Here is a 13,783-nt window from a genome sequence, read left to right as displayed (position 1 = left end):
CTAATAAAGTAATAAACTGCTGGTTGCAGAAGTTTCCCATTTGCAATTTGTAGTTATGATACAATACATTTTTAATGTGTTATTTGGAAAATAATTTATATCTAATTGTTACTACAGAGGGCAACTTAAAGGTCTCAATATGAGACAATGAAGAAGACTAGTTTACTAGTCTTATTAAAGGTGGACTATAATATGAGGTGCATTACAGAAACATTCAAGCATGCATGTTGGAGTTTCATGTGTATGATAGTTTTATGATAGTGATTCAGGGGATAATGTTTATGTTTTAAGGACATGACTCCCTTTAGTTCTTATGAATGCTGGCATATGACAGAAACTTGTTACTGGGATTTTGTCGTTCCTATTCTCATGGCCACTAAAGTATGATTTCTTATATGGTGGCATGTGTGAAAACAAGTGTTGGCTCTAGTGGGAGAATGTAATCTAATTAGAGCTGCACACTAAGTTTATCACTTGCTTAAGGGATTAAAGTCATAAGAGATTGGGATAGACTAGATTTGTAAAGCTATCAGGGAATGTATTTGATCGGATATAAAGCTGGAAGTAATCCTGGTATGAATAGGTTTAACTATTTTGATATGATAACTTTGGTTTGCGGTGATAAGGATATTTGTTTATACAATTTGATTAGGATTACATGATGGGAAGTAACCTAATCAAATACCACCACTAAGAATATATAATAGAGGTCCCCACATTCACACTGATTACTCAAAACGGAGAGAACAAGCCCCATTGTTTGTTAATTGCATACAGTAGTATTGAGTGTAGAAGAGCTCTAGTTTTTCTGCTGCAATGGCTTCACAAGGTTAGTGGTTAATTGTATTTGTGATTTGCTTATTTCCTCTATTAACTATATTACAATGTACTCTAAGTTGTAATGTCAAGCAAAATTCAACTAAGGAAAAGTTTCCTCTTATACAATTTGTAGGTTGAATTTAGTTACATGTGATTAAATCATATAATATGTAAGTATATGACATTGAATACTGAGAGCAAATACGGCACTGAATATGAGCAAAAGCCTTTTCTATTGATCAATTTCAATATCACATTTGTAACAAATCCGATCACAAAATTGAAATGATCTAGAAGAAATTACATGCAAATCAACGAATAGAAAATTTTGAGATCCAATCACCAAAACCACACCCATTCAAGATGCCAATATAAATCAACTGCATAACGACATGAAGTTGCAATTCCATTCTAATTGCCAACCGAAACTCTTATAGAGAAACTACATAATACACATCAAACTCAAACTTGGTCATATGCAATTTCTTAAGTATAAAACGTACTAAAACCTAAAAAACATAAACCTCACAACCCTCTAGATTTGCATGGATCTACAAACCCCATCCTCTAGTGTCATAGTGTCATCGTCGTCCATATTGAGCCCAGCCACTATCCTACCCAAAACGCTATATTTCATCATTGGTCTAAAATGGAACAAGCGTTGATCCAACAAACTAGTTGGGATTTGAGAAAAATAGAATCATATGAAGGAATAACATGATAATGAGAAGGAAGAACATGATGGTGAGAAGGAGGATATGTTGGACGTCAATCGGTAGGCAGCATAGTTCAGTCGAAACTCCCACCATCTAAATGTGGAAAGTGAGAGAGAGTGCTTTGCATATTATGTGACTTAAAACTTAAAATTCTAGCATTAACCATTCTAAAACTAAGACTCTAAAATCGAGACTCTAAATTATGGTTCTTCACTTTGAATCAAATATATCAATAAATGATAACAAATTAAGACAAAGAATTGAGAAGAAGTCGGTTTGGAATTTGAGTGAATCCAAAAATCAATTATCTATAATTATATGTTTAATTCGCTATTTATGTGAACCGAACCATAACTCTGCAGTTATCATTAGACTAAGTGCTTGTAACGTTTTGCATGTTAATCATGTTCTGAAACATATGATATCATATGATACAAGCCCAAATTGCTCTATTTCTCTTTGAGTTGGTCATTAATTTGAAGAACAACTGTACGGTGGATCTTTCGTTTGGTCAAACAAATGATAATATATTTACCGGGGGAAAGTGAAGAGCGATCTCACTCTTCCCTTCCCAGTTCCCACCCCTAGTTTGCTCCTCTTCCCCTGCCCATTTCAAAGGCGGTCTGTCCCCCCTTAAGACACCTACTTTGTTTTATCTTAAACATGAAGACCTAAATTAGTAAACCAAATCTAGCAAATCCCGATCAATATGTCCTAATATTACTGTTTAGCCATTACTATTTTTCTTCCTCTTCAAGCTGTTTAACGAACAACGGTTTTGTATTGCTCAATTGCTTCCCTCAATGAGCTCGCATGACGGCCTATTCTTTTACCTGAAGCAAACTCAAAGGTTCAAAGCCTCAAACCCTCAACTTCCTTTATTGTTACACACACCCAAAACAGCTAGCCAAATTTTAACACATCCCAATGAGCCCCATGTATAAGAGAACTTGCCTAGAAAGTAGGGGATTCTACGGTGACGCGACATGATGCAAGACATAAAGGGAATGATAAATCACCAGTTACACTTAAGATTTTGCTTTAGAATTGGGTATGTGACTATTCTCTCAAATTTAACATGTTGCATGCATGTTACTTGACCATTTTAAGATAGAATGTTGTAATGTTCTTTTACTAAACTATATTGTCAAACTGTGAATCTGAACTGCACATTATGAATTATAAAAAGAATTTACTTGAGCAATAGTGGTTCATCATGAATACCATTAAGGACAATGTACGCAATTGCCTCATGTTTCTTTGAAATTCTGACACTTTTTATTGAGAATGGTTCTCATAGAGGCAAGATGTTTGACAAAATATCTCTTAGAGGCCGAGCTAGTGTAAGGAGCCAAGGCAGCTAGGCAAAGTAATGTGTGAGCTTCGTCTTGCTCCCGAGAATAAACATTATGATTTTGCAAATAACACATGTTGTGTATGACAGTTGTATTCTACCATACACATTTTTTCTGTTCTCAAGCAATCAAACCCAGAAGTCCCAACACTTTTGAGACCCTGTCGTGACATGCTACCTCAGAGAAAAATGCATGATTGGTGCTTGAGAGACAGAGTAGGATTCTCTCCCCTTTTTTTTTCCTTTCCCTTCCCTCCCCTTCCCTTCCATTTGAATAGTCACAGTTAAGCCATGTGAACATCTTATATTAATTTTTTTTATAGAAAGAGAAAGACAAAATAGAAAATGAGAGAGGAAGAGATGAAAGAGGATGGAAAGAAGATGGGAGAGAATTCTAGCCCGAACGGAGTAGGATTGAGAGACCCATGCTAAATGCCTAAAAGCCAGTTCATTTCGTTAACGCCTTACAATATTAGTTTTGATGGGGCCACTCTGTTATGTGAAGTCGTGGGTGTTTCAAGACCAGAAAGAAGCCTTTTCTTTTCCATTTCTGGCCTAACTTGTAAAGTAGCTTACTGTCTCTTGTAAGTCTACAATTTTATGAAGTAGGGCAGTTCCTAATTTACAGAAACTTTTGTTTTCCTTTATTTTTTATAAAATAAAAAGAAAAAAAGTTAGAACATTGATTAAGTTTTGGGGTGAGGCTACAACATGCTAGAGTATTGAATACTTCGTTGCTTAGGACAACCGATGGATTGCATCTAATCGTTTTAAGTCGCAGAGTATTCAATGTTCGAGAGCATTTTAGCCCTTTTCTTTTTTCTTTTTTTTTTCTTTTTTTTTCTTTTTTTTTTTTTTTTTGCAATTTTTGAATGGTGTGTGAACTATAATCATGTAAGTATTGTTCATCAAGTATTGACTTTACCCTTAAGGAATTGGCTTTTTCTTGAGACATGAGTGGAGCCTGTGAAAGATTGGAACTTTTAGCTGTATGCTGGGGTTGGTGCATTTGTTGTATAGTTGGACAATAATTTACTCAAAAATAGTACTCTCTTTGTCCTCAGATCCTTCAAATACCAGGCGGACAGTTTACAAGCCAACACTTTCTTGAGTGTTGGTTTGGTCCAATCATAATTTGGGTGACTTCAATTTCCAGAGTAGGGTCCTTGAAATGACATATGATTCTCTACTGACTGGCATGACAAACATTTTCTGTCTATATATCAATTTTTTCTTTATTTTTCTTTTATATTTGTTCCTTTTGCCATTCTTTCTCTGTTTCTCACCAAGATTTGTTATTGGAATCACGCAGGGTTAAACATCAGTGGATCGTGGTAGGATTGTATCGTTCATAATGCACCAGAACAAAGATAAATGCGATCCCTGTGACACTTAGCATGTTCTTTCAAGGAGATAAACTTACACGAGATACTGCAGTAGCGATATCTTAAGTCAATCATACAATATCATGTATTTTAAGTTTCCTACGTGATAATGTCTAATTGACTTGAGATTCCATCTTTGTGTGATCCTCTGGCACATAGAAGTTCTTCACCAATGCAAGCAATAGACTTGCCCCTTAGCATGAATGATCTGATTTGGTGTATAAATTTTAATATTTTCTTCAACATTAGATATTCTTACCCAGCTGTAATATCTCAAATATGGTGACTTATTAGACACCTCCTAGTATTAGATTAGGAATGAGATATTGATTTGAGAGCTTCATTAATCTTAAACAATGAGTAAACAAATCATTTCCTTGAAAAGATTTCATTTTATTTTAGAGCCACAAAAGTCTTTGTGGGTCTGGTGCAATGCCTGGCGGTGAAAACTCCCCTATCACCTTGTGGCCAGGTTTTGTCTGCTTGAAATTAATTAAATTAGCAGCCAAATAAACCCCCACCTTAATTTTGTACCATAATTATTTTTGGCAGAGAATGTGACAAACCACTGCTTAATCCTGTTTTAATGAAGTCTAATCAACTCTTTTTGCTAAATGTCTGCTGAGATTAGCAAAACCTTGACTTAATCTATCAGTCCCCTTCTTGAAAAGAAGTTTCCTGTTAAAATCTCTGTTACTATCAGAAGCCAGAGCTTGTCCATGATTTCTGTACAATATTTTGATGGCATTATCTTATTGTTGCATTAGCAATTGGATACTTCCACGCAAAGGAAATTGAAACTCGAGTGCACGGAAGAAGCATCCGCTTAGTCAACTGATTTGAACTACATATGCGATATTATAGTTAGTTAATGAAATTCTTTTTCTTTTCTTTTTTTTTCTGAGAAATAAGTCTTCTGTAGTTACGTTTCTTTTAATTATTATCTCATTCCATCTGTCTAATAGATAGTGAGTATTCAATTAATAGCTAGGTCCTTGGCTGACTAATGGTTGATTTGAGCAGACAAAAGATGTAAACTTGAACCTTAGTTTTTTTTCAATATTATTCACAGCTAACCAGACAAGGCCACGTGTGTAGGACCTCCATAGCGTCCTCAACTTCCCTCACATTTCCATTTTTTTATTTTTCAGATTTATTTTATTTTATTTTATTTTTGAATATACATCTTTTCCCGAAGTCCCCTCCAGAGTCTGTTATTTATTCATTTCCCTCCACCCTTTCTTCTCAGCTGCTACACAGAAACCACATTGAGCAGCCTTCTATTGCAAGACAATGGCTCGTACAAATATGTAGCACTTTCTCTTCCTTTGCTCTTTAAGCACTTTCACTCTTCTTCCACTTTTTTTCTCCTGCAAGGCACCTTTTCATATTACAAAATTCAGTTCAAAAGGGAAGAGAATCTGTTTTTTTCTTGGAGTTTCAGGTCTTAACTGATCAAAATCAAACCGAAATTCCGGTGAATTTTTCGATTCATTGCTTGTGTGTCACAGTGAATGACGTCCTAGAATCGGCTCGGACCAAATTTTCTTTTTTAATTTTGCTTTCTAATGTTGCCAAGGATGATTCCCAGCTATAATCCAAATGACAGTGAATATGGTTTGAAGCTTCTGGAGGACCTGACAACAAATGCATATGAAGTACAGCAGCAGGTGTTGGAAGAGATACTAGCGAAAAATGCGGAGACCGAATATCTGAAGGGCTTTCTCAATGGCCACCATGACAAGAAGGATTTCAAGAACAAAGTTCCTGTTGTGAATTATGAAGATGTCAAGCCTTACATCGAGCGAATTGCCAATGGAGAGACGTCTGAGATCATCTCGGCTCAAAAAATCACTGAGCTCCTCACCAGGTACGAAAAGTATATGGTCACAAGTACAATTTCTTATGTTTCATGAATTTTAGTTCTAATAGTTATGTTTTTTCGCAGCTCGGGAACTTCGGGAGGACAGCCGAAGATGATGCCTTCAACCGTTGAAGACTTGGACAGGAAGACATTCTTTTATAATCTCCTTGTGCCTGTGATGAACAAGTGAGAAGCTACCTTTTTTCTCCTTTTTGCTGTGTTTATATTAAATTTTACTGTTGGTTCTAAATTGATGTAACAGTGAAAAACAAGGTAACTGAGAAATTATATTTGTTTCAAATTCAGGTATGTGGATGGCTTGGACCAAGGGAAAGGAATGTACCTCTTGTTTATCAAACCGGAAATTAGTACTCCTTCCGGATTAGTGGCAAGGCCTGTCCTGAGCAGCTACTACAAGAGCAGTAACTTCCGCAACCGGCCTTTCAACCGGTTTAACATCTACACAAGCCCGGATGAGACCATCTTGTGCTCAGACAGCAAGCAGAGTATGTACTGCCAGTTACTCTGTGGTTTAGTACAGAGGGATGAGGTCCTGAGGGTCGGTGCAGTTTTTGCGTCCGCTTTCCTCAGGGCCATCAAATTCTTAGAGGACTACTGGGAGGAGTTGTGCTCAAACATAAGCTCAGGTATTGTCAGTGCCTGGATCACTGACTCCAGTTGTCGAAACGCGGTGTCTTTAGTCCTCGGCAAACCGAATCCAGATTTGGCCGATTTGATCAGGCACGAATTTAGTAACAAGTCAATGGAAGGGATAGTTAAGAGGCTTTGGCCAAGAACAAAGTACATTGAGGTTATAGTCACAGGGTCCATGGCTCAGTATATCCCAACTCTTGAATTCTATTCTGGTGGACTGCCTTTGATTTCAACAATGTATGCTTCTTCTGAATGCTATTTCGGGATCAATTTCAACCCGCTAAGCAAGCCGCATGATGTTGCTTACACCCTCCTTCCGAACATGGCCTACTTCGAGTTCCTACCCGTGGAGAAACACCACGAAGAGGTAGCCCCGTGCAACAGTGTTTCTGGTCAAGATTGCGCAAACGCAGATGAGGAAGAAAATTTAGAAACAGTTGATCTAGTGGATGTGAAGCTTGGTCACTATTATGAACTTGTTGTCACAACTTTTACAGGTACTTTTACTTCCTATTTTTAGATCCGAGTCTGACCCACATGCTTCATGTATTTTACGTTTCATTTCTTAAACGTGACAGCAAAACTTTTACCTTGCAACTATAAAATACTGCATTAGTTTTTTGGTATCCCACTCACTAACTCGAGAGATTCTTGTGTGTCACCAGTTGTATGCAACTATATATCTGTCTCTCTCATCATATGACTAGATAGGAGATGAGATAGACATACACATGGTTGTTTATGACCAATGACAGAGAAGATTTCTCCGCTAACTCATGATCCGACTTTGAATTTTTGGTCTTTAATTTACCTCATCATAGTAGTTTTATCAATCTTCTTTTTATACTGTTTACACAGGGCTATACAGGTACAGGGTTGGTGACATTCTAATGGTGACTGGCTTCCACAACAAAGCTCCTCAGTTCAGATTCATGCACAGGAGAAATGTGGTTTTGAGCATCGACACGGACAAAACCAACGAAGAAGACCTTCTAAACGCCGTCACGCAAGCAAAGCTCCTGCTCGAGCGCCTCGGCTTCCTCCTCATCGAGTACACCAGCTACGCGGACACCTCCTCAATCCCAGGCCACTATGTGCTGTTCTGGGAGCTCAAGACCAAAGAAAACAACGACACGATAGAACTGGAGACCATCATTATGGAGCAATGCTGCTCCACAGTGGAACAATCCCTGGACTCGGTGTACCGGAGGTGCAGGAGGAAGGACAATTCCATAGGACCACTGGAGATCCGGATTGTGCAGCATGGGACTTTTGATGCACTCATGGATTTCTCTGTGTCCCAGGGATCTTCTGTGAACCAGTATAAAACTCCCAGGTGCATCCAGTCAGAGGAGGCCATTAGGATTCTGGATTCCAGGGTGGTGGGAAGATTCTTCAGTAAATCAACTCCTCTATGGGAGCCATTTAGAATGGAGACTCAATAATTTGACTGACATAAACAAAAACATGGTGAATTTTGGCATTTCCCTGGATTTGACTGACATAAACAAAAACATGGCCACTCCGGGATTTGATTCATTCCCCTGGAAATGTTAACTGAGAACCCAATTTCATGGTTTGATTTGTAAAAGTTCGTCTTATATGTTCTGTGATTTCCCTCTCATTGTGTAAGTTGGATTTGGATTAAAATTTAGACTACTTTTTAGAAAAATTGGATTAAAATTTCTCCTCTCAGCTCAAAGGCCAAAAATTATAGAAGGCCCTTTTTTTGGGGTGAAGAAAAGTTTAAGGGGAGAGTGATGACTCTCACCACCAGTGTCAGGGCATATCCACAACCTCGAGCCTAAAGGACTTAGGCGTGGTACCTAATTGTCAGCTGCCACTGATATGGATTTACGTAAGAATTTATAAGTCTCGTACCAACGAAAACTGCTAGCAATAAGACTCGAATCTTGGTGGGGCGACACATAAAGCAGAGACCTTACCAATTGAGCCAACCAGCTATAGAAGGCCTTGTTTTCCAGTGGTGAAGGGAAAGGAGGCAAATTAAGGCTAAGATGCAGCCACGCCTGCATGTGGGAAATTAGGCAAAACGACCATGGAGATAGGTAAGGTGGACAATGAGTGCAAATCAAGGAGACACAGGAAACTGTACAAGCAAAGGGGACCGGGCATAAATAATACTAGTCAAGTCAGTATATCCATATATAGCTAGCCAAGCACTTTGGCATTTCTCTCATGCATTTATTGGGAAAATGTGGTCTTAACCACCACCAGCTCTACCCCAGGTAGCTGCACAGCGGAGGCGGAGGAGGGGGAGAAGGAGGGCCTGCCCTCGAGTCTCATGTCCTCTCTCTCTCTATCTCACTCACACGCCTCTTCCTTTGGATCTCATGATGATACAAACTTATATGGCTCCACTCCACTCATTCACTGCTATTCAATCATTCTTCTTGTTTCTTTTCTCTTTTCGAAAATCTTCGCAATGTACCCCTTGTAAATATCGATTTTTACAGAAATGTCGGCAACCTAATTACGGATATATCTATTGAGAATTTCGAAATCAATATCCATAATCGTTGACTATCGACAAAACTGATGGAAATGTACCTTGGAATTATGACCTTCTTCCGACTTGTTACATGGACTTGCAAGTATAAACGAGCCAATTTACTTTGCACAATAAAAAATTTCAACAATTGAGGGTTATTTTCGTGCATTTAAAACAAACAAAAAATGTGACAAATTTGACGGTAGGATAACACGTTTTAAAAGATTAGAGGCCTCAAAACCCAAAACCCTAAACATAGACTTTATTGTTCTCTTATTCTTGAGGACAATGGAGAAGACACGTAAATGAATTAGGATGCAATCTCAATCTGTGCATAATATTGTTTGTTGAATAAGAAGAGTATCCAAGATAACTCTAATGATCCCAAGAAGAAGAAAATAAAGCACACTCTTAAAGAAAGCTCACAAAACAAACTAATTAGCAAAGCTTTTCTTATTTAGCTCTAGGCTTTGTTTCTCCTTGGATGATATACAATGCTTGAGGACTTGGGTATTTATAGCAAACCAAATGAAAGCTACACCACACACTTACTTCACCTACAACATCCACCTACTTCACCTACAACCTCCACTTACTTCACCAACCTCACACACTTACTTCACCTACAACATCCACCTACTTCACCTACAATTGACATTGATTCTCAACATTGTTTAGGTATAAATGGAAATTTAACTTACTTGGCCAGTACTATTTTTATGTTTTTCGTTTTGCTCGGGACCAGTACTATTTTCTAACCGGGGCATTTTAGGCGTCGGTCTTTCATGCATGCCAACCCAAATTAGCTTAAACTATACGTTTGTTTAGTTTGTTTGAATCGGTGCTTAGAGTAATTGCTTTTTCATGCCTCCAATTTGGATTACTAAACGAATTGCAAAATCGATCTGCAATACGAAAGGCTATTACATGTCAGTACTATTACTTACTTTAAATCTTTAAATCAGAGAAGTAATCGCACATATTTGTTCAGGTATTAAATAAGGGATTTGTTATTAGCATTCCAAAATTCTTATTCTACACTCCAAACTTTCTATATTAGGAAAGAAAAATACACTTGTAAGGAGTGTAGAATGAGATTTTTAAAGTGCCAATAATACTTCCCTTAAATAAACGTATTTTTGTTGAGCGATCTAATATATGGTTTCTCATGTGAAATAAGTTATTTTATAATGTGTGACATACTTTTTTATTCTCTTATGTGTTAGTAAGCGCATGATATGTTGGAAATCAAAATGATCTTTAATATACTTTATGTACTCATTCATAATAAATAGACATACATATCATACATATTATGAAGTTACTGAGAAGATGAACTATGCTAACAAGTAACACTCGTCCTCAGTATTAGGACTTCACACTTCAGTAACTCTTAGTCTCAACCCTCCCATTTCACGTAGAACAATGGATACTTATCTAACTCATTCATGATCTACGTACACCTACTCTAATACCATGTTAAATGTAAATTTGTAGAAGTTAACGCATTTCACTCTTAATACTGTACACTTTAAAGGGACAACCAACAAAAATAAGATGGATGTCACTGCTTGCTCCGCATCCCCATATATACACACACACAGAGACATTTGTGAATTGTGTTTGGCATTTGACAAATAGTAATGAAAGAGAGGTAGCTCTCACTCTCTCAGCTGTGTATCAAGAAAATACAGAAAGAAAGATCCGACAGGCCACACGTATGCTGTGCTGGGGGTCATGCATGCATGTTGGATTGGAGATATTGAGAGAGAGAAAGATGAGCAGCTTCTGTAGCTGTCTCTTTTGGCTCAAACCCCCAGCAGGTTGTGCGTCCTTTTTGTTAGCCCCACTTTATAATTTGACATGCAAATAGAACTGGGATTGGGACTTTCCTGGTTGCTCTCGTTCTGTTTCGGATAAGGTCATGTCATTCTGCCATGCTCAGAAAACGAAACGACATCCGGCATGGGTCATTCGTGCTTTCTCCAGATATATATATATATATATATATAGCCTGTGGTTTTGGATGATAGTCATGTGGTACAAACAAGGATGGGGTTTTGCCACTTCCATCGATTTCCAATGTCGATATTTATACACCACATAAATTATGATGAGATTTCTTGAGATTTTGAGAGTATGTTTAACTATAACTAGTATTTAAATCCGCGCATTGTTATGAGATGTAAAACTCTATTAAACATGTTAAATATATTAAAATCTATTTACATTCATATTAGAATCTAAAAATGATTCAAGGTGTATTTGGAGATCACGAAATATAAATATCTTGAGTAAATATATAAAATCTTAAATGCATTTAGATACACATACCATTTGAACAAAAGGGTCAGGGCTCTTGGTATGCTACAACCAACATAATGTAAAGTAGCTAGGTACAAATATCATCCATATTTTTCTATCTACACATATCCCTGGTTGCTCATCCCTATACTTGCAACACAATAGCTATACAACTCCATCATCGCAAGTCCTCACATCATCTTTCATTGCATCCCTGAAAAGCAAAGTGATTCAAAAATGTATATGCCCAAAAGTTTAAGGTATTTACCATATGTTTCCTTCAGTCAATTGAAGAAATCTGACATTTTAGTAGATGGGGTTTGTACAAAAGAATAAAAATTCTTCCTTAGTTTTTCAAATTAGACACTAAATTCTTCAAGAAGCATAATAAGATAGTGTCCTTATATATTGACTATTTATGATTCAATGTTTAGTTCTCCACAATGCATAGTTAATATATGGTAATTACATTGAGATCAAAGAACCATCAATGTGAGAGAATTCTGTACAAAGATCTATTTATCAATTGCGCAAGCATGCTAAGCATAATTTTTGTTGTGCATTTCAGTTTAAATTTACATCATCTATGTACATTTCAGTTCACTACGTAATTTGCCAGTCTCAATTTTAGTTCACATATATTAAATTAGTTCACCTTCATATACACATTACAAGTCACACATATTTGACATTTCAGTTAATATTCGCATAAGTCACATTCACACATAAAATATATAATTACCTCAGGCAAGCAATTCACCCTCCACATAATATGCCCCTAATTCTTCTGCTTTTCTTTTACAAATATTGCAGCGCTTCTAAGAAGAAACATACCTAATAAGATGTAATAACTATCAAACTCATAGAAATATAAACCCACATTCCATTACGATGCTAATAAACTAAATACTCAAAAATTCTTTTTGACATTGCATCAGAAATCCCTTTATAAACCAGAAAAGCAAATCATACTTCAATTGCAGGAGAATAGAAATAAAAGAAAATCAAAATGTAAGACTACTTATAACAGGTTCAAGGATGTGATTCATCATATACTGTGACATCCCACGTCGTCAATGGGAGTGATCCTTATATGTATATTTTCATCCCTACCTAGGACGAGGCTTTTTGGGAGCTCACTGGCTTCGGGTTCCGTAGGAACTCCGAAGTTAAGCGAGTAGTGGGCTAGAGCAATCCCATGATAGGTGACCCACTGGGAAGTTGCTCGTGAGTTCCCAAAAACAAATCCGTGAGGGAATGATAAGCCCAAAGCAGACAATATCGTGCTACAGTGGTGGAGCAGGCCGGGGAAGTGATCCGCCTTGGGCCGGGATGTGACATATACTATCATTACAAAATAATATAGAAATGAATATATTCTTCAAGAATGAAAAAAAAAATACCATCATTAATGTTACATGCAGCTCCTTAGGAACATATCCTGCATCAACAGCAGCACGGGTAGCTCCAACTAAGCAAAGGAGAAGAAAGAAATGTTAGATTTATGTTATCCATACTGCAAAAAAAAAAAATGATTGAATTAGATTGAATCTGACCAATTTTGAATAAACTAAACAATTAAGTTAACCTCTTCTTCTCATATGGAGTAAATCTTGTCCGTTGTTTTGCTTCTGCGTACAACGCACTGTTTATTGTTTAGACACAAAAATAACATATTTAAAATCCTCAACACCATTACAAAAACTATATGCGCAATATTATTTACAGATAAAGGATAAAGATTTACTAACAGAACATTGGATTGTAATAAATTATCTTCGGGCATGAATCTTTACTTATTAAACAACACCAAATTTAGAAAATTAAGGAAATTCATACCAAAAACTTCAACTGTCACACATATAGCTATAAATTTTAAATCAAGTACATTTTCATCTTCTTGATGATGTTTTCAGTCAGCATACCATTTGTCCCCAAAACACTTTTGTGTTATAAACCTAGTTGTAATTTAATATTCCACTAAGAACAATATAATACACACAAAAGTACCCTCTCCTTCCCCTCTGCAAAGGAAGAAGACAACAAAGAGAGAAGATGAAAAAGAACCGATTTAAGTATCAGGTGTTACATAATTTACAAATGCTACCTCTCTCAACCGATGTCAAAATGTTCCCAATCAAGATCAATTGCAATTTTGACATAGTCATACTGTGA

The 13,783-nt window shown here is 36.8% G+C and overlaps 1 protein-coding gene across 1 annotated transcript; it reads left to right on the top strand.

The window, feature by feature from the left end:
• Positions 1-5,480: 5,480 nt before the first annotated feature.
• On the top strand, positions 5,481-8,416 carry LOC137731653 (indole-3-acetic acid-amido synthetase GH3.17-like). Its single transcript, XM_068470829.2, has 4 exons — positions 5,481-6,144; positions 6,223-6,324; positions 6,445-7,289; positions 7,651-8,416. The coding sequence occupies exons 1-4, from the start codon at positions 5,843-5,845 to the stop codon at positions 8,235-8,237; spliced, it is 1,836 nt and encodes a 611-aa protein (XP_068326930.1). The 5' UTR covers positions 5,481-5,842; the 3' UTR covers positions 8,238-8,416.
• The last annotated feature ends 5,367 nt before the right edge of the window (positions 8,417-13,783 follow it).

This window comes from Pyrus communis, chromosome 16 (assembly GCF_041283825.1).
Source record: "Pyrus communis isolate YQ-2024b chromosome 16, ASM4128382v1, whole genome shotgun sequence".
NCBI lineage: Eukaryota > Viridiplantae > Streptophyta > Magnoliopsida > Rosales > Rosaceae > Pyrus > Pyrus communis.
The sequence above is the reverse complement of the archived record's forward strand: the minus strand, read 5'-3'. Positions and strand labels throughout refer to the sequence as shown.

Coding starts and splice junctions, on each gene's coding strand:
- LOC137731653 (XM_068470829.2), top strand. CDS start 5,843: ATGTTGCCAAGGATGATTCCCAGCTATAATCCAAATGACAGTGAATAT. Junction 6,145..6,222: donor ATCACTGAGCTCCTCACCAG/GTACGAAAAGTA, acceptor GTTTTTTCGCAG/CTCGGGAACTTCGGGAGGAC. Junction 7,290..7,650: donor TGTTGTCACAACTTTTACAG/GTACTTTTACTT, acceptor CTGTTTACACAG/GGCTATACAGGTACAGGGTT.